The 22,086-nt window shown below is 43.6% G+C and overlaps 1 protein-coding gene across 1 annotated transcript in view; it reads right to left on the bottom strand.

Moving 5' to 3' along the window:
- Positions 1–22,086, bottom strand: part of GRIP1 (glutamate receptor interacting protein 1) — a gene marked incomplete at its 5' end in the record, with an annotated part of 234,870 nt that overhangs the window by 10,577 nt on the left and 202,207 nt on the right. Inside the window, 3 exons of the mRNA XM_080810212.1 lie at positions 7,961–8,194; positions 13,031–13,142; positions 13,934–14,090. Of these exons, the coding sequence (XP_080666338.1) occupies positions 7,961–8,194; positions 13,031–13,142; positions 13,934–14,090 (503 nt within the window). The remainder of the gene's footprint in view (positions 1–7,960; positions 8,195–13,030; positions 13,143–13,933; positions 14,091–22,086) is intronic.

Here is a 22,086-nt window from a genome sequence, read left to right as displayed (position 1 = left end):
AAGGACCAAACCAACACCTATTTCTCAGAGACGGTACTAGTTTCCCCATAAATCACCAGGCGCTTGGATTTATTCTTACAGACACCACTGGGGCAGCTCTCTTCCTTTAAACCTGATAATTCAAGGAATGTTAGCTTTGAGGATAATCCTATATTCCTTGTGGGGCTGGAAGAAAAAAAAAAAAAAAGGTATGGCCTTCCCAACTGCATCCTTCCAGCTCAAGAGGACGTGACTTCAGTTTTTGCCACTCAAAGTGGGCATCAAGACAAGCTGGGTCGGGAAAGGCAGCTGCTGCCCTCCTGTCTGGGGAGCCTTGTTGGCAGAGGAGAGCAAGGGACAGCTGCTTCAAACACTGCCTCCTGCTGCTTTCTGGCAAGCGTGTGGCACCACGGGCTTGAAAAGTAGAGGCTCAACAAGGAGAGATTCAGTAGCTTGGAGTCTGGCTCTAAGTAGGAGCAAGTAAGGGCTGACTTGGCCCTTGGAGAGCCGAGTCCTAGGCAAGGGAATGTCGCAGTTCTTAAGATCTGAGGTGGATTTATGTGCTGCTTCCCCCATTCATGTCAGAGCAACTTCACCTCTCCCATTTCACATCACATCAAACAGAAAAGAGCTAGCTCTGTCTCCAGGTTCTCCAGGAGATCAAACCGAGCCATGGGCACCTTGGTCCCCTAGTTATCGCCAACTCTGTGGTCAGAGAAGGCAGTTAGTTAGTTCTAACAGGATGCCTGGAGGCCAGCACCGAGGAAGTCACGGCCAGCTATCAGGAAAGTCAGAGGCCCATCCCGGCAGCACTCCGCAAGAAGCTGGACCAAACCAGACAAGCCCAAGATGGCAGATGCCATGACAGGAAATCCCTGACCAAGGAAGGAAGGAAACACATGAAACTCTGCATCTCCACCCCCCGTTAACAACTGTCAATAAAAGACAAAAACCCAAACTCCAGGGTGCGCGGCAGCTCGCTCGCTCTCTCTCTTGCCCAATCTCACATCTCCAGAGTATACTTTCACTTTAATACACTTCAATGTTTGTGTCACTTGTCCACCATGTTGTGTGTTGTCTATTCTTGAATTCTTCCATAAGGAGACCAAGAACCTTGCATCTTTGGGATAAACTGAGTGGAGGCCCCAGGGCCCAGGGTCTCTTTCCCCAGTTCACCCAGCAACCCTGCCGCCGGCCCCTTCCCCATGCCAGAGCCACCGCCAAGTTAGTTGGCTGGCAGAGTCTCTGTTCCAGGGTTTTTCTCAGGACTGCCCACTGGTTACTCAGCACCTGCTCCTTCTGCTTCTGCTTTCAGGCTCCCACCTCTGCCCTGGCCTGGCTCTCCTCCAGTTCTTGACCCTTCCCGAATCCCTCTGCACCCCACCGACCTCCGTTCTCCTCAGGTCTGTGGGCCTCCTTGCTCCAGGGGCCACCTGCTTCGCTGGGTGGGAGGCATGCCTTCTGCTCACCCCCTGGGCCTGTGGGAATTCAGGGCCAGGCTCTCGCTGCCATTCAGGAAGCATGACAAGTTACATACAACAGACCAGACCCCTGCTGCACTGAGCGCTGACAGTCTCGATTTTATTCCTCGTTCCAGGTGTTGCTGGGGTCAGACACGTCAAAGATCCTCAGAACAAGGAGAGAGCTCTGTGTCTATCTGAGGGAAAGAAAGAGACAAGCCCTAGGCAAGACCATTTTCAATGTACTCCTTACGATAGCCAGACAGGTAAGAGGACAGAACAGCGGGGAAGGAAGACGTTCAGCAGGCTACTCTCCAAGGACCAGGGGACCAGAGTGACCCTCAGAGAGCATGCCATTTGTAAGCGAACATCCTAGATAAAATACAATATCTTACAACCTATAAATGAGTAGATTTGATCACCACAGAGAGACATAAAAACATCAGGAAGACATGCATGATCTCCGGCCGGAGCTAGACTTAAGGGAAGCTATTAACATTTCTGAAGAGGTCCTCGACCAAGTGCCAAGATGAAGATCAAAAACTAGGAAGTAAGGCACGCTGGAGCCCTGACACTGCCTGAGGGTCATCTGGGTCTGGGGGGCTGTAACTTTGTTGGGATTTACATTTCTAGCGCTCAGAGCTCAGGTCCAGCCAAGGCAGATGGCAACTTACTGAAAGGTAGTGAGATGCAGACTGAGCTCGGCCAGGTAGAGTTGCAGATGAAAAGATGACCTCAGAGGCTTGGCTTTTATTTCTCTATAAGTCACTGGGCAGCTTTAATCCCAGCCCGGAAATCTTATTCTAGCATTCTTGGTTCCCTCCTCCCCTCCGCCGCCACTGACTAAGACATATCATCCCTTTGGACAAGCTTTATCATCCCATAGTCATTCCCCTTCATAGGGTTAAACAAGCATAGGAAAATTTTTGACATGAGCTAATCATTTCTCTAAGAATTATATCGGGGCCTCTGGGTGGCTCAGTGTTAAGTGACTGACTCTTGATTTTGGCTCAGGTCAGGATCTCGGGCTTGTAAGATCGAGCCCTGTGACCAGTCCCAGGCTCAGCTGGGAGTCTGCTTCAGATTCTCGCCCTCTGCCCCTCCCCCTCTCAAATAAATAAATAAATAAATAAATAAATCTTTTTTAAAAAAGAACTATATCTTTTACATTGCATTGCTCCTGTATGTTTTAATAGGATCATACACAAAGGACGCTGGGGGAATCCATTCTGAGGACTGTCGGGCCTGAATACCGTTACTTATTTAAAGCATATAACGTAGACTCCAACCCTTATTCTACAATTCCACATTCCCCCAACAACCTTCTGATGATCAGCTGGCCCTGGTTTTACAGGGAGCGCATATGTTCATCAGACTGAGGTAGTGACTGGTAACTAGACACGCATCCATCTGTCTGCACACAGATTTCCATTCTGGTTTACATCTCCATCTCGGGGGCTCTGAGGCTGAATCCGCTCTTTAGGCGGGGAGGCTGTGGAGACCTCATTTTCTGGGTGTCTGCCTGGCTGAGGCGAGACTCTGAAGGAAGGCGACTTCCCCAGGGGCAATGCTATTTGTGACGGCTCCTCTCCTGAGCAGGATCCTGCCCCTCCTTTGCTAAAGGAGAAAACCAAGGTTCCGAGAAGGGACATGGCTGATGCCTGTCAGCCTGTGACCAAACCTCGGTCTGCCTGACGACGAAGTCCGTGCTCTTTCTAATTTACCCCTCTCCGCCTGGAGGAAGAGAAACTGAAGCTAGCAAAGAGGGGTAGGCAAAAGCAGAAGGTGAGTCTATCCAGTGTGTCATTTTTAGCTTCTCGTGACTTCCACAGTAAGACAATTCGACACAAGCTATTTGGAGAAGGTCGAGGCCTGCCATGAAGACTCATCTGACCTGGAGTACCAACTCCAAACATCTGGTGAAGAAAGACACTTGTGTCTGAATAAGATATGTTCTGCCATTTCGTATTTCCTCCTGGGGCTGAGCCTCTCTCCTCGACTTGGGGAGAATACTGCAGAAGAAGCTGCCATCAGGCACTGCGAGGGACACTCCTTACAAGGACAAGAACAACTTTCTCATATTAAGAAAAACAAAGCTCTCCTCTCAAAGCATTCAGATACATTGAAAATGCAAGTTGAACTTGGCTGGGGAAAAAGTTGACAGCAGCCAAAGCAGCTATAAAAAATAAAGGGGGTCCTAGCAGGTGATTTCAATGTCCCAGGGTCATGCCACCAGCAGCCATAAATAAACATAGATGCTGAAAAAGGATTTTTAAAAACCCTTCTGTAAAATGTAAATACAAATAACTACATACAGTTAAGGACTATAATTTTATTTAAAAACACAAATGACAAGGCAAAAGGAAATGTTCACATGGCCAAAAAAAAAAAAAAGGCCAAATGTTCTGAATGTGGGGAACTTTCTACTCTACAGAAGAAAAATCTTTTCTGCTTCAAAGTATGCAAAGAAGTAAGGCGAGACTTCATCTCAGAAATAGATTAAGTGGACATAAAGGATATTTAAGCATCAGAAGGGAAAGCAGGGTTATCAATGAACTATAGCCAAGATCACAGGCTCCTTATCTGTAAAGAGAAAGAATCTGGGATAAGCTATAGTACAAACCAGAATTCATTTTGAAGATAAAACCCAGAAACTGCAGAGCCAAAGATACAACCTCATTTCCTTTTTCCCCTGCCACCCAGCTGCTGATTTCACTGAAACCATGATTTCACTGAAACAGAATCATCACCTTCTTTATCAAAACCTAAAGGCGTGATCCTCGGTCTTTACAGCACAAAAGAATCCACTGCAGTCCCAGAAAATGCTGAGCAGGCAAGTCTGGGTGGGGTTTAGAAAACTGAATTTTAATAAGCATGCCATGTAATCATGGGGGAGATCATCAGAGGTTTTTACTGCGAACTACTGTCTAAGGGAGTAGTCTGCCAACTTTTGATTAAGACCCATTAATAAATTCTGAAATCAGCTTAATACGATAGCATTTGACAAAAGAACAAAGAAAAAATAGAAAATGTTTGGCATAAACCATGCAATCAAGTTCTGGATGCATTCATATATGAATGTGGATGTTTGCATGTCCTGAATTGTGAGGTAAGACATGTTTCGGATTGTCTCAGCCAACAAATACTGAGGGAACCCGAATATCAGTTCCCTGTGACCCCCTCCGCCCCCGTCCCCCCACTGCCCTACTAAATATCAAATCATCTTGCCAGCTCTAACTTCCTTCCCCATCCAGAGAGCCGAAAAAGGAAGTGGGGCTGTGTTTCCACATTGGTTCCAAGCGTCATGGAGGACAACTAGCTTTTGGGGTCCAGGAGAGAATGCAGACACTTGCTGAGACCTGGAAGAGCCTCAGATACAGCAGAGGACGTGAAATGAAAGAAAACCGTAGAGACCCTGACCCGAGCTTGGGACTTTCTGAAGGCCTGAAGGAAGAGAAAGAATGGAGGCCTGAGCAGAAAGTCACGGGTAAACAAGGGAAAGAAGTTGAAACTCAAGAAAGTGGCAGAGAAGCCCACACCGTGTTCTTCATGTTTGAAGATGGTGTTTGCTTTTTGGTTTTTTTTTTTCCCCAGGAATGAGGATGGATACTTGCCCATTCATACACATCCTCTTGATCCAGCTTCTCATGAAACATAGTATGAGTTCGGAGGTGCTCAGACAGGAACAGATTTGCAACCGTCCTCAAGGAGACAGGTTTCACCAAGCAACCAACAGCCATGTTTCTCATGACACCCAGCCTGGTGTACCGTCGACCTCATCTGGCCCCTCCGCCCTGGTCTCTGCAGTCCCTTGGGAATTCCTCTACCAGATCCATTTGGAAATGTTTACAAAGGGGGCTCAGGGAACTGAAAACCAGCCCTCATCCCACCCATCAAGCTGTGCACCGAGCTCGGGTTTATCTTCACCTTGAAGAAGGAACGTTTTCTAATTCCCTGGCCCTTCCCCATGCCACCACCCACCAGAATGCATTTCCCTCCTTTTTACAAAGGAAAAATAGGCTAAAATACAAACTCTAGGCTAGGAGCACCCCACTGGGAGGATAGTTCAAGTCCATCCGCAAGTCACTGCCCTTTTTCATGGCATCAGGCAATCCCGCGGTGTTCAAAAGTCACCCACATGCAGGGGACAAGCACGACCAGCGGTCCGAGTGACTTCTCTCACGCACATCAGCACTGGAGAACGTACTTAACAGCCAACACGTGGACGGCCCGACAGAGTAACCGAATCACTTACAAAAGGAGAAGATACCCAGGACGTGAGCAGACAGCCACTCCCGGAATTCCATGCTTCCAGCTCAAACTCCCCTGCTGCCTTCACTTCCCTAGATCTTTTTTTCCTTGTGCCTTAGGATGCCCAGGACACCATCTCCTTTTGAGAGTCCTCTTTTGTTAGGGACTGATTCAGAAGGAAAGTGAAGCTACATGCAAGACACGCTTATTGTCCCCACTGAAGGGACTGTTTGAAGTGAAGGCAAAAAGAAGCATCCCGCGGATTAGGTCTTGGCCCATCTGTGTGTGTGAGCCGGTGGCCTCCTGGTCGTACTCTGCCACACAATGTTCCCCCAGTCCACATGCTGCCACCCATCGTGTTGGGATGTGGAGGAGGCCTTCTTAAAAACATAACATCGATTTTCGGCTCAGGCACTTTTTTTAAACCTCAGCTCTAATGACCTGCACACCCAATTTCGCATCATTATTTTTGCTAAATGCTTTCAGTGCAGGAGGGATAGGCTGGTGGGTCTTTGTACCGGTAGCTACCAATATTCTCCCTTTGAGGCAAGTGCCTCACTCTAGAAGTATAAATGACTCTATTTTATGCCTGCTATTTCCCAATCTTATAGATGGAGATAATACATATCTGCTAAGAAGGGCTGTTGTAAGGGCTAAAAATATAAAGAATATAACGTATAATAGGAACTCAATGCATGCTGGTGTCCTTTCCCTTTGGGGCTGAAGGAGGGACCTGGGCAAGAGAATTGGAGAAGAAGGGTGGGCAGTATTCTTAGACACCTGAGGGAATCGGGTGAGGCTCACTTCTTCCTGGTATGGCTGAACTCACATGGACTGGATAGCTTCTGCTACGTAACCCCCAGAGAGGACCTTATGGCCTCCTCGTGGGCTTTGTCAATTAGCATCTTAGGTCATTTGGCACGCAGTGGTAGCTGGTGTGTTCCAAAGAGATGCCTCAATGCAGGGAAACTGAATAAACTAGGTAACCTGTGACATGGGTCTACACCTGCGTCCCCACCCTAAAATATCTGACACTTCTTTGCTTTTCTGTAAGTGTGTAGTGTCCCTGAACGCACAAGGCTCTAAATTCCAGGCTTTGGTCACTTTGGGATGTTTGCATTCCTTCAACATGCCACCATCCCTTTGCACAAGCGTCCGTCTGGGCTTGGAATGCCCTCGCGTCCTCCACCTTCCTGCAGGGTCCACACCTACTTCTAAGAAGCCTTTCCTGTTTCTTCTGTAGTGGGTGAGGGTCTACCCTCTGTCCCCCAAGGCAGCTGAGTCTTGCCTCTCTCATTGTACCTAGCTCACCCTCTTCCTACTGTTCCCCAGACTGTCTCCCCATTAGACTCTGGGCCCCTCAGGGGTGCACAACACACTGGGTCAGTGACTGAATGTGTAGAATATGTATGAAATGAGTGAATGAGTGGTAAAAGAATCAACCCAGGATTGGAACACAGGGTTCAGAACTCAACTTCCTGTTCTAGTCTCTCTTTCACTACATCCTTTGTCAGCTGCAAAATAAATAGCTTCAAGAAGATATAAAGTATCTTTTATAGGGTGCTTGGGGACATTGAAGACTTCAGAGAAAAAAAGGAGGGGCTGGCCTGTTACCTCCTCTCAATCCAACATTTACTTGCTTTTCTGGGTAAGACATAACTGATTACTTGTTAACAGAGTATCAACTACAGAGAGGGTCTTGGTTCTCAAGAAAAGTGGGGTGAGATTATGGCTGTCTATACATCCTTATGTATTTACTAAAAATAAAACATTAGCTCCATGGAAGAAAATCAGAGACACCCCCTGACCACTGCTCTCCTCGCCCCAGGATTCTTACACCTGCCTTGTTTAAACTCGGCAGATTAAAGAGTAAGCATTCCTACATTCAACCCGAAACTCATTTTCAATGAAGCTATGAGTGTAGGACACTTAGAAAATCCTTCTCCCACTTCCAAAGAGGTTGGAATCACAAACCAGTTCATCTAAACTCCATAGGATCCTGAAGCCTCCCATTTTTCGAAGAAGAGTCTGGCCATAAATCAACTTTTAGTAAATTCACTGCTCCAAAGCAAATTGTCCCTGCTCTACAGGACAACCTTCCGAAGATCACATTTGGAGCACAGAGTCTCCGATGATCAGCCTTTAGGCTCTGGCTTCTGTCCCTAGCCGAACCCTTGGTAGAGCGTCATTCCCACGCTTGCACCTGGGCACTCACACTGGGCAGAATGGCTGCTAAAAGGGATGAAGGAAAGGGAAGAGAGCATCCTGACCTTGTGCAGCTCCACAGGAGTCGGGGACATGATCTCCTTGATTTCTTGTTTCATTTTTCTCAGAGGGACAGACTTTCTGCCCACATCTGTGGGCAGGGTGTTGCTCCGAGTTGTTTGGCTATAGTGTGGCCGTGAGCTGCTCCGTTCCTGGAAGCTGGCCTGTCGCCCCAGCTGACTGCGAGGTGATGGGGCCTCGTGATTCAGACTCATCGTGCTCCCCGACATGATTGTCGCCTGTGGCATTGACAATTTTCAGAAACAATTAAGCCGCGGACTGAGAAAAGGGTTTGGTTGTTTGACACTAAGCACATTTCTCCTTCTGCCCAGTCAAAATACAGTCTCTTCGGGGCACAACCAAAGGCTGGAGAATGGACGTACTAATTGAACTATGAAAGTCTGGGAAAATGCTTTCCAAGTGACTTTTATAATGCACATCTCAAATCCAATTTAAGTACTTAAGCCACTGGGTTTATTTAATCAAATACCACCCCTGGCAGTTTTGAGGCAAATTGAAAAGCTCTAACATTTGCTTACTGCAAACTACATTTCAAGTATTAACTTTCCACTGAGTGGGCTCTAAAGATGGGATTCATGAAGCAACTTCAATATATCTTACAGAAATGGACCAAGGACTTTTCAATGGAACCAGGCAGCCTCTTTGGCAATGCTGCCTCCAGCCCCACCTAGAGGTAACAATGGGCTAAAACAGGGCTATTGAGAGAGGCAACAGCCAATGAGGCCGGCCTACCACTGGTACAGGGTCTTTCCTTTCGCTACGTGGCCTGTCTCAGAAGATTGTAGAACCAGCTAGGTATCCACACCATTTGGTGTAGGCCCACATTTTTCAGAAATAGTTTTTGTAGGAGATTCTTAAAGCCCAAAGAGTAATCATTCATTGTGCTGCTGGATTCAACCCTTTGCTCAAAAGCTGGGAAACCTGGATTGGATTTTACCAGTGAACTGGGAGATTTGTTCAGTTTCAAATATGTTCATATGTGGGACACCTGGGTGGCTCAGTTGGTTAAGTGCCTGCCTTTGGCTCAGGTCAAATAAGTTCATATGCAAGGAAAGGCAAGGTAAGATCCCAAATAGGACTGAATCTTGGAAGTGAAACTAAAAAAGCATCTGAAATTAATGTCATGTTGAGGAAGTTCATTTCTCATGGTTAGAAAATGCTAAAATTCTGAAAACGTGTCTGTAAGGGAGCTCCACCCTCCTTGGTAGGATGGTTGAACGATGGCAAACCAGCATTGGTGAGTCCGTCTGAGGTCAAGGGACCAGAAAACAAACTCTGCATCTGTGTTGCTGGCTACACTGTGAGCTGGTGGTTTACATTCATGCTGATGCTGACGTAGTAGAGTGTCATTTGTTGAGTCCTTGTGTTTGCCCATTTAAGCCACACAACAATTTTGAGATAGCCACTGTTGTGACTCCCAAATTGTAGGTGCAGAAACTGAGGCTGACTTACCCAAGGTCACCCAGGTAGTAAATGAACCAAGGGCACAATCTAAAGTTACTGATTAGGAGGGAACACTGCAAAGTGATCGAGTTCTCATTTGTTATCGCTCTAAGATTTTGTAATTCCAAGTCACCTGGTGTTTGGCTACACACACACCAGTACTAAGATCTTTGACTTGTAGCCAAGTATGGGCACACATGTACGTACATCTACGACTCCAATGAAAAAGGAACAAAACCAGTTATTTCATCAATATCCTGACTAGATCAGTTATTGTATTGATAATTTTGAAAAAGAATATTTTAATCATAAGAAAAACCTTACTGGTCGTTGACCATTTACACATGCTCAGTACCACATATATGTGTCTATAGAAGATTGTTTAATACTTGTGATAAGTCTCTATGATACGAATTAGAGTTATCATACCTCCCCACCTCAGTCATGGAAAGGGATGGCTGGGTAAGGTGAGCAAGATGCCCAACAGGCTGGGACTGCAGCCCTCACACTCTGATTCCAGAACCCTTATTCTTGTTACCAGGCTGGATTGCTTCCCAGTCAAGTAGTCGGTTGAAACATATAAAATTGACTTTTTAGGAGATTAAAAAAAATAAACCAAACGGATTATCCGTATTATGGTTTATTTCAGTTAAATCCCTTTTTAAGATGGAAAGCTTTTGACTACTGGCTTTGTTGGGGGTCATGGGACATCCTTTATTTTATGGCACTTAACTCACCAAAAGCATTTCTCTGTCCACTGTAAGTGACAGCACCCAGTGACTATTTTCTTGCAGTGGTGACCATCCGTCTATGGTTTTTTACCTACTTAGATAAATTATCAGTTTTGTTAACATCTATTTTTTATATTCATTTTTCATGGGACCAGTGGGAAACATGTTGGAGGTAAAATACTTAATTATTACGGTAGGGAGATACTGGTTTGAGCCTTGGCCACTACAGATGTTCTAAACCTAGAAAGAGTTCTGATGGAAGTAAGGTGTCAAAGCACAGCTTGATTGCTTTGTTTAAAGTGAACTTCAGGGCGCCTGGGTGGCTCAGCGGATTAAGCCGCTGCCTTCGGCTCAGGTTATGATCTCATGGTCCTGGGATCAAGTCCCGCATTGGGCTCTCTGCTCAGCAGGGAGCCTGCTTCCCTCTCTCTCTGTCTACTTGTAATCTCTGTCTGTCAAATAAATAAATAAAATCTTTAAAGTGAACTTCAACTGAATTACTACAAAGGAGTATAAAAATTAAAACACAAATATAAAAACTAAAATAAAGCTTAAAATAATTATTTTTTAAATTATCTAAGATTTGTTTTCACTTCAGGATTATCTATTGCCTGTTCCCATTTTGCGCAATTAATAATTTATAGCTATAATCCCCTCCCCCAAATTATCAGTGAGATAACTGATATATATTAAACTTAGATATGTTCAAGGGCTTTCTATCTGATATTTAGTTAAGCCTTCTTCCTATATTAAACAAAAAACAGTTAAGGCAGTGTTCATTAATACAAATGGCAAAAATAATAATTTCTTTTGAACAATTATTAAGTGCTATGTTCTGTGTTAAGTGCCATATAATCACTAATCATTATAATCTCCTTATTTTACAGAAGAATAAATATCTGATAAGACAGATTAAGTAACTTGTCCAGAGTCTTAGTTTGAATTTTTCTCCTTTGTTAAAACTATACATTTTTCAGTGTTAAAGTTGAATCTAAATAATTGCTAGCTAATGGGGAGAATGCCTAGTATAGTTTTCATTTCCATTTCAGTTATAATCATTCTTTATCTCAGCTAATCTTCTACACTTATGATGGTTATAGTACGCTGTAACTTTTAATACTAGACGTAAATTTCATATGCAGGAAACCTGCTCCAATAATATTTTTTGCGTCGTAACATTTACAATCAAGCCATCAGAGTTCATTTAAACTAGTACATGAATTGTCTTTGCAATACAAGTATAAGTAAGACTCTAATTTACAGATTTGCCAATCATTCTTCCTTGTTGAGGGCTTTAATTTCCTTTTGGCTTATAAATTCAACCCACTTCCTTTCTGGAGTTATAATTGCAAGGGCCACGCCTGCCTGAAGCTATGTTAGAAATAGTTTCTAGGCTATTGCAATGTAACTTCTATGCTCACAGAAGTCGTTTTCATTAGATAACTCAACCTCTGAGCGAAAACCCAACCTTACTGTGTTCCTTTTCACATCACCTTTGTTTTACCTGCTGTAAAAGAAGTTATTAGAAGAATAGCTGCTTCTTTAAAAGAGAAATATCAAAATGCAAAGCGAAGAAGGCGTAAGAGCCAACCATGCTTTCAAAAGCAAGGGTATGTTCAAGAACTGTTAATTGAGCTCATTATCCAGTTGGGGACCCTTCTGCTAATCATGCTACATATAGGAAGTGGTAAAAGTTTAAATAAGCCAGCTGATACTTAAGCATTTTACTCGTTTTGAAAGTTGCCTGAATCAATTGCTAATGTCTTAGTTTAAGTTTTATAGCAGTATCCATCTCCAGGCTCTTCAACTGTGCTCTGAAGTTTCAATTCATGCCAGGTAATACTATGATATTTATAAATTCAAACTAATATTTTCCTTCATAATTCTCTTTGCGGATTCACAAACATTAGAATCACATCAAATATCCACACATGCAATTGAGAAGCAAAATAATATAAAGATGAGTATTCGTTTTAGAATTGCAATTTCACCCACTTATGCCATTCACATTCCTTATGGTGACTCGGGGACCTCAAATGACATCAAAATAAAAATGAGACTTTTGCCACTCTATTTTTTACAGCTCAGAAAATTTAAAAGAACATAAAAGGAAACAGTCCAGGACCTCCTAGACCAAAGAGTGAATATCGTCAGCAAATTCATGGCTTTGATTAAAGAACTCACCAGGAGTCCAGCTATTATGTTCCATCTCGCCACAACTCCTAGAATTCACACTAAGTTAATACGGAGTCAGGACTTGCAATTACCAGCAAAGCACTGTGTAATATTTTGGCTGCTTTTCACATAGACTGGCCTTTTTCACCAGCTGCATTGTCGTCTACTTTAAGGGCAAAACAAAACAAAATAAAATAAAATTTCCTCTTATGTTCCTCTTCACGATCAAATTAATTGCTATACCAGGTACAAATGAAAACATGCCAAAGAAACCTTTCTAAAGCAGCTCAGAGAATGAGATGCGCCACGGCTGGGGGGCTTAGCTCCCTCCCCGGCGACTCAGTGGCAAACAGGGACAGTCAAGGTTAGCACGGAGCGATGGCAGAAGCCACAAGTCAGTAAGCTCGGGGTAGGGGGTGGAGATGGGGAAATCAATACTTCCAACTGCACTGAATAAAATCAAATTGCTGTCCGGAAGGCAAGGGGGCAGGGAAGGCAGCTTCACAAGCAAAAATATAAACATAAAGGGTAGCTACCAAGAGAGTCATGTTTCTCAAAGACACACGCCTGTCAGCTTTCTCCTGTGGAAAGGGGTTAAAGCTTTTAAATGAACTGATGTGATAAATGCAAACTCAAAAGGACCAAAAAAAAAAAAAAAAAAGTGAATGTAGAAACAATAAAAGTAAGTAGCAGGACCAAGGCTACCTCGAGTTCTCTCAGAATTCCCGACTGTCCACAGGTTTCCAAATCCTCCAGCGCTTGGGACCAGAAGTTCTCCTCTTGCTCAGCCTCTGAACTGTCTGGAGCCCCTGTAAAACTGTCATCAGAAAGCACAGTCCAGGGTGAGAACTTTCTAGACATAATCCCAGAATCTCTCTCTTTCCTCTGTCACACGCCCAAAAAGTGGGAGATCCTTTTTGGATCTGGCTTTCTTCGGCCGTCATCTCCAAGTGAGGCTGCTTTCAGAAAGGGAAAGTATCCTTCCGGAGGGAAAGGACCGAGGGAAGGACCATGGTCTCACTAACAGAATCTGCGTGTTCCGGGCCACGGCCCCATGAACCGCGTCAACATGGCGCCCTGGGGGAAGAGCTTCTGGCTGCTCTGCCTGCTGAAAGACAAGCCAAATTTCAACAGAAAAAATGTTTTCTCACGTATAAATATTAGTATAGATCATCTAAGAGCTATCAATTTTTATCAATTCCCCCGATATATTTTGGTAAGGAACAAAATGCTAAAATACACCTCAATTCAAACTACGGGATCCTTGATGTATTTTTTTTTTAACGTAAATTAATATGAAGCAACCTTTTAAAGGAAAAGAGAGGAGACTAGTCAGAGAGTGAGGACAGGGTTTACAGATACAGATCTTCCCGTGTGCTACTATTGTTTTCATGAGGGGAAACTGAGTTCTTGCCGTGCTGTGGGGTGATGCCCAGGCTCCTGCTGGGCAGGCACAGGTCTCGGAACCCTGCCATGGGGCCGGCAGGGTGATGATGGCAGTTCCTGTCATGCTTCTGATACTAGCGATAGGTGCCATTGGAAGTGGAGAGAGTCAGGTCTGGGCTAATGGCCGCAGTGTGGACAGGCAGCGGTTGATGAAAACCTTACCCACTGACTGTGGACCGGTCCCAGTCTTCATTACTCAGCCCCACGTCTGGGTAGGTCTGGCTTCGTGGCTTAGTGACTGGGGACAGGCTGCCTCTCTGTTTTGGACCCCTCCACTCGTAAGTGTTGAAGTTGTAGCCTGAGGCTTGAAAGCTAGAGCCTGAAACAAAAATCAGGTGTCACCTTCTGTTTGGTAATTTGTCTTTTTCTGCAGTTTCCATTAGCTCACTCAAGGCAGATGACGTTGACTGAATTTGGGTTCAGAAAGGCCATCGAGATAATACTCAAGTCTTACATGCAAAACACGTTCACACACGTTCTGTCAGCTGATGCCAACAACGGCTCTGAGCTAAGACCTTCAGACCCAAGCGGGAGAGCCCACTGCGCTGGACCTGTCGGGAGCAAGTTCTAGAAAGTCAGAACCCTGAACTTCTTATCCAGATACCCTGTGTCCACCTACAGGACGCGTGAGGGCTTCTTACCCAAGTCTGTCCTTTTGAGACTGGAATTTGCCACCAGGTGTGGGTTCTAGGTCCAACCCACTGGTCCGACCAGTGGCTAAGAAGTTGCTGGTTGCAGGGGTGTGGAAGGAGCCTGGCTCTGGGGAGCCGGGGCCCACAAACGTTAGGGATGGGCCTGAGGATGACTCACCCAATAAGAAGTGACATTGTTAGCAGAAGAGGGGTGGAATAAGAATGGTGACAGCAATAACAATAGGGATCACAGAGTGGGTACTTACGCACCTGAAACTTCACTGAGTGCTTGATTTGCATCGCCTTATTTATTCTTCCTAACTGTCTTCGAAGGTAGTACTATTATTTGCATTTTACATATGAGCATACTAAAGGCTTAGAACAGTGGTTCAAGTATGTAGGGGTATCCTCAAACTCTCCCCGGGGGTGGGGGTTTCCAGTCATAACCTTAGGAGAATCAGTTCTTAGACCCTCAAGTTCCTTAAGCACATCTTCCCAAAATCAACCCCACTGAAAAGGACCAGGGTTCTGAGATCTGTTGGCTCTCCCTTCTTACTTCCTCCTTCACAGTTGTTTTTCTGTCACTTTACAAATGAAAGACATATTTCTTAACCATCTCAAACCTTTTGAAGGAGCTTTGCCCTGGGATGCAAAACCCCCCAGTTGTCAAATCAAGGGATAATTTGGGAAAGACTTGCTCCTGTGAGAAGGTCTCCTGGGAGCAGCGTCTTAATTCAACCAGGCACAGACTCCTGGCAAGGCTTTCCCCTTCCATCATCCACCTGTCTCTCTGCATCTCAGAGTTAGAATTCAAAACAGTTGTTGGGTGGGAGGTGGGCACGTTATTATGTTTATTTGAATTGCAAAATGAAGACTGACTTCCTTTCTGACAGGGAGTTAAGTATGATTAGCTTGACGGGTGAGGCAAGGAGGAATGGCTTTGGCAACTGGGTCGTATAACGGACATTTTCCACAAATTTGAACTAAATCCATGGTTCCAGATTTTGACAAATATATAGTTATGGCATATTCACAACCAACTGGAAATTATAGTCTTTGAAAGTATTTAAATTTGGGGAGGAAAAAAATGAGATGACATTGATGGGGTATGAGGTTTTTCAAAATTATTTTGAAAGGTTTAAATGGAAGAGCAGGGGCTTGCAAGCAGGTCTGTCTCCACAGCGTGTTCTGTAATCGTGATACACGGCTCCATCCACCATTTTGGGTTGTGACCCCCTGTGTGTGTGTGTGTGCGCATACGTGTGTGTGTCTGTATGTGTTTGCATGTGTGTACTGGGTTGCAATATAATACGTATTTCCAACTGTGTTTAAAAACTGTTAAGACAAAAGACAAACAAGAAACCCACAAAAAACCCAAAATAGTTAATACAGCGAACAGGCCTTGGCCACCATTTTTACAGACCATGAAATGAGTGGATCACATACGACGACGGTCACCACGGTATCCCTGTTTCGTCCTACTCACTTTCCCTCCCCTTGTTAGAACCTACAATGCCATCCTTACTAACAGAACACAGAGGAAACAGGATACCCAAAGGATAATGCTCTGATCAAAAGGACTTGATCTCAAGAATGCAGAGGAACGCCCGCAGCTGCAAGAACCTTCTGCGAACCTTCTGTTTTAGGATCCCAAGCATTGGGAGTTCTTGGCACAGAGAAAATATTTACAGTTTGGTATCTCATTTTCTTCCTGGGTAATGACAGAAGTATGGCTAGCCATTTGGGAAGAAATTTTGTGTGATCGATGTGCTGTTTTCTGTCAAAAGTGTTGAATTAGGGGCGCCTGGGTGGCTCACTGGGTTAAAGCCTCTGCCTTCGACTCAGGTCATGATCCCAGGGTCCTGGGATGGAGCCCCGCATTAGGCTCTCTGCTCAGCAGGGAGCCTGCTTCACCTTCTCTCTCTCTGGCTGCCTCTCTGCCTACCTGTGATCTCTGTTTATCAAATAAATAAATAAAATCTTTTAAAAAAAGTGTTGAATTAAGGAAACACACGGGTCTCTTCTTGAAGGGGAGTGACTATATGTGACACCATTTCTCCTGACTTCCTCTCCACAGGCTACCCATTTTCTCCTTCCCAACCAGATAAACCAACCCATCAAATAAGCGAAGTCTTACTTTTTGTGATACGAAAAAAGTTAGGGGAAGACTGTACCTCACTTGCCTTAACTAGCCTTCAACTTGCCAAGGGAGACAAATGGTAAACGGTGGTGTCCTCAGGACAATATCCTTTTCTGGTGGGCTAAAATTAGCCTGTTTCACTGATCAGTTCCCCGGGGGAGTTCCAACGTGTTTTAAACTGGACAGATTGGGACACCTGGGTGGCTCAGTTGGTTGAGCCGCTGCCTTCGGCTCAGGTCGTGATCTCAGGGTCCTGGGATCGAGTCCCACATCGGGCTCCTTGCTCAGCAGGGAGCCTGCTTCTCTCGCTGCCTCTGCCTGCCTCTCTGCCTGCTTGTGTGTACTCTCTCTCTGACAAATAAATAAATAAAATCTTAAAAAAAAAAAAACTGGACAGATTAACTTTTCGATTTTCCTTCCAACTGTTGTTTGCAAGTACTTCTTAGTGAGTGCGCAAAAGAGTGGAAGGATGGCCTTGAGCAGATGTGCAGAATTGTTCATTACTCGGGAAACACCTCTCTTGAAAAGCGTGTCTGTCTACACCAAGGGTGCCTTGTGTTATTAAGCAATATTAAATGATTATTATATTATAACAAAGAAGGGCCTGAAGAGGGGGTAAATTTCAAATATTCTTTGATTAGGTGTAGGCTCAAAAGACCTGGGTCCACCCCTGGGGCTAATAATACATTATATATTAATTAAAAAAAACAAAACAAAACAAAACCTGGGTCCCAACCACGCCGTGCTGGCACAGGGATTGACTAAGAGACATGGGTTCAAATCCCAGCTTTGCCACTTCTTTGCTCTGTAGCTGTGGCCAACTCACCTCAGTGTAAAATGAGGGATAACCATACATACTGACATGAGGACAGAGAACAACATACACAAACTCTCACACATAAAGAGGTTTTAATAAATACAGGTGCCCATTACTTTTATTGTGTACTAAGCCATTTAGCTTCTCCAGATCTCAATTTCCTGCTCTTTCCTGCTGCCTGGAATGTAGATGAAATAGCTGGTGCTCTGTAGCCACCCTGGGTCATGTGGTAAGCCCAAAGATGGAAGCCAAGTGCTGGGCATAATAAAGAAGAAATATTGAAGAGCTTGGGTCTTTGAGGACCCTGGAGAGCTATATGCCAGCTCCGAAATGCCTGTTTGTTTGTTTGTTTGTTTGTTTTTTTAATGATTTAAGTCATTGTAATATTAGAGTATTCAGTTCTATTCAGCTAATTCAATCCAACTGATATGCTGGGGTACAGTTAGCTGAGAGTTTGTAGATCTGACTTCCTCCTCATTTAAGTCCTAGCATCTAGACTTGGATTAGGAGAAGGGAGATAAGAACTGATTCTGGCTGCATGTCCAAGCCAGATTTTCCAGAAAAAAAATTTTTTTTAAACAAAAACCCACCTCTCCAAAAACCAAAAATAGTTGATATTTTAATCCATAGCTGACTCCATTTCTACTTCTCCACTGATTGAGAATGGGTAAAGGTGGTGAATAAATTGATGAAGATATTAACATACTGATGAACAGACCTAGTGCTGTGTGGTACCAAAGAGCAAAGCTTGTTTGGTGAGGAGTGAGCAGCTCAGGGTGTGTAGACACAAAGGTCCTGGAAGGAACTGTCTGGAGATGAGACTGATAAAGCGGTTGGGAACTAGATTACCAAAAAACTCTGATTTAAACTAAGCATCTTTGATGTAATCCTAAAACAACAGAGAACCATCCAGAAGGTTTTGTGTGTTTGTTTTTGAGTGGCAAGATTAGATTTAGGTTTCTTTTTTTTAAGATCATTGATGGTAATATAACTCAGAGTATATGGTGAGGAAGTAAATATTTCAGGCCTGATGAAAGTTTTATATCAAAGATGTGGTGTCTAAATGTGGTGTCTCTCCCAGTTGGGTGTTGGATGAGGGGCCCCCAAATGTGGGGGAACAACTGGGTGGTGTGGGCAGTAAAAGGATTCACACTCGGAACAAAGGAGATAGAGGAGTATTGAATACATTGCAAGGGAGCGGCTGGCAGGACAGGAAGGGAGAGGATATCTGCCCTCCCTGGGGACTGCTGGGGACTTGTGGGTGAGTGCTGCTTTTAAAAGGGGGAAGGTGAGGAGGTACAGGACACACAGAACTCTCCCTTTATTTTAGTGACTGTGCCTGGTTGGAGTAGCCCATTGGTCAGTTAGGGCCTATGGATATCTTGAGGCAGGTCCCCTGAGGGCCAGTCTGTATCCAGCCAGGGGGTCACTGTGGGCCCTTTCTGCATTCCATTGCTCAAGTCTGTGGGCCTCAAGGCAGCCTGTACAACAGGCAGTGACAATGAATGGAGAGACAGGAGAGATATGAAGCTGGAGGTAGGAGAGGCTGGGTCCTGTGACACTGTGGGGCCACCTGCCTCGCCTGCCTCTTTGCTACAGTGGGAGAAAAATAATTAACCTTGCTTAGACACCATCATTTGTATTTTCTTTCATATGCAGGTGAACTCCATCCCCAACTGGTGCAGGCGGAGGACGACTGCATAATGTAAAACAGGACATGTCTGACAGAAATTAAGTGAAGACAAGCTGCTTGCCATAGCTGAGAACTCAGAGTTCAGAAGTTCTGAGGAATATCCTTTTTCATGGGGAGTCAAACTTAAAAGCCATGGGAAGAATGGAATCAGTGAGGCAGCCCACATGTCAGAAAAACCAACTGCCAGAAACAGAATTGTTTTTACTGAATGGTGGTGTGAGCACATAAAATTAAAATGCAAGGATGAGCTAGATTTTAAATTCAAAATTTATAAAATAAACACCTTGAGAGACAGATGTAATTTTTAAAAATGTATTTCCTAAGTAATTACTCCTTTTATTTAGAATTGGAAACCTTTCTTTTTTCCTCCCTCTTTCCTTCCTTCCTTCTTTCAATCTAGGTTTCTTTTCTTTTTTTTTTTTTTAAGATTTTATTTATTTATTTGACAGACAGAGATCACAGTAGGCAGAGAGGCAGGCAGAGAGAGAGGGAGAGGCAGACTCCCCACTGAGCAGAGAGCCCGATGCGGGGCTCGATCTGAGGACCCTGAGATCATGACCTGAGCTGAAGGCAGAGACTTTAACCCACTGAGCCATCCAGGTGCCTCCATCTAGGTTTTGATATCTGTTTTTTTCCTTTGTATCATAATGTGAGGTGTGTTATGGACTGAATTGTACCTGCACCTAAGTTCCTATGTTGATGCCCTAGCCATCGATGTGACTGTATTTAAGGATAGAGCCTTTAAAGAGGTAATTAAGGTTAAATGTGGTTATAAGGTGGGGCCATTGTTCAGTCTGACTAGTGTCCTTATATGAAGAGAAAATTTGGACACCCATGAAAGATACCAAGGATGAGCACACACAGAAGAAAGGGCATGTGAGGAAGGGAGAAGGCAACCAACAGTTTGCAAACCAAGGAAACAGACCTGAGGACAAACCACACCAGATACCTTGATCTTGGATTTCTAGCCTTCCAGGCAGTGGAAAATGAATTTCTATTGTTTAGGCCACCCAGTTTCTGGTACTTTGTTATAGCAGCCAAAGCACACTGATACAAGGTATAAAATTCAATCTAGATTCCTTTCACTGAGAGTAATGTTTAGTTTTGTTCGTTAGTGTTATGGAAAATAGGTCTTCACAAATGTTGGCACTTCTAATAGCGTATGGAATCTTGGTACAATGATTTTTATTTTGAGGGTAACCATACTTCAGATACTTGTAAGATTCTCATATTCCAACATTGTACTATTTAGTTTTCAGTACCACAACATTGTGAAGGTTAATACCTTATACTTGTAGCTCTTAATTCACACTCTGTATTAGCTTTAAAAAGTGAACTAAACAATGTTGGTTCATATTCATAAAATTTGGAAATCAGAGAATGGTTTTGGAATTCAGTCTTCAACTCTACAATTTTGGGCCTGTAGCTCCTGCCATTACTTTCATTTTTGGAAGCCAATTTTAGTACAGGAAAGCACACCAGATAATTCTCTGCCAAACTTGTTTCCTAAAAATCCAGTTTTGTTAAGAACGAGAAAATCACATCATACATTTATGTAACTATTTGTAATTGTTCTAGCCAAGAAATATTCAAAGTGTTTAGGTGAGAATGTTGTTTTAAAAAGGCAGAGCAAAATAGTTCTTTACCTTCTCTAGAAATCACCTCAAAACAGGAAGGGTTGACAAATAACATAACCTACATCTTTAGCAAAACTAGAAGCTCTAACCATAAATACATAAGAAAAAGTTACCAAATTCCACGAGTCAAAAAGGAGGTGGGAGGCAGTGCTTAAAAGCCAAGAGGAGACACCTATAACCAGCAATTTCAGAGAGGGCCCAGTCTTTCAAAGCAGGGGCCATGGCATAAAGCAAAACAACAATGCTTTGTTTGCAACACTAGAATGGATCTTATAGGCTGGTGGCAGCAAGTTCCCCAGGACCAGTGCATTAGGGTAAAGCCAAGGAGGTGGGTAAAATACAACACCTACAGATATACCACCACTGCAGGAAGCAATCTGTCAGAGAGGCAGGCTAGCAGAGAAGAATTCTGTATTGTTGGCAACCTACAGTTGCGTCTCTGGGCTGAGGAAGAATGCACTCATCACAGGTTACTGTGAGCTGCGGGGTAATTTTTACTAGCCTGGAGCACAAAGTTAGGGTCCTCTGTCTCAGACCTCCTTTCAAACTTCCAATTTAGAAAGAAGTCATCTCATTCAAAGATGAGCAGTAATTCTAAAGGAACTAGCATAAGATGTATACCAAGTTAATATAAAAAAAAAAAAGGAGAGAAGGAACAGGAAAACAAAGTAATAGATGATGAAGGATACTCATGAGTAAAAGACTGCCACAGAGCAAATGATAAATATGACCAAACAAATCATCACAAAATGTTAAAAATATACACCGAAACTATCATCTCTATAAAGCAAGATATCAAAGCAGATATATAAGAGCTATGGAAACCTGGACAAGCCAACATGATAGAAGGAGATAAAACATGAGCTTGTAGAAATCAGAAGGGAGATTAAGGAGAAAAATAAAAGTCCCCACACCCACCCTGGCCACCAATGGCAAGAATACTGCTCAGGGTCCTGCTCTGTAAATCTCTTTATGTACTATGTTGTATGCCTTAACTACATTAAGGAGAAGTCGGGCTCTTTGTACATATTGGTGTCTTTTTTTCCCCCCTAAGTTTTAACTTAAATTCTAGTGTAATATTAGTTTCAGGTGTACAAATAGTGATTCAACACTTCCATAATGTTGGCCTCTTCTCAGTCATCATTATCTTTATGAAAACTACAAGGAAGCATGGAAATAGGTGAATTATGCATCAAATTCTAGTTACAAACAGAAAATCTAAGAATAAAGTTAATCAAATTAAAAGCAAAAATTTATTTTAGAAAACAAGAATAGAACTGATAAATACATTCAAGGGTCAGTTCTTTGGAAAAATGCTAAATAAAAATAAACTATTACCAGTATACTCATGGGAAAAAAGAATAAAAACACAAATGTACCAAATATGGAACAATAT

This window comes from Martes martes (genome assembly GCF_963455335.1).
Source record: "Martes martes genome assembly, chromosome: 8".
In the NCBI taxonomy this organism is placed as follows: domain Eukaryota; kingdom Metazoa; phylum Chordata; class Mammalia; order Carnivora; family Mustelidae; genus Martes; species Martes martes.
This window is presented reverse-complemented; position numbering and strand designations above follow the sequence as displayed.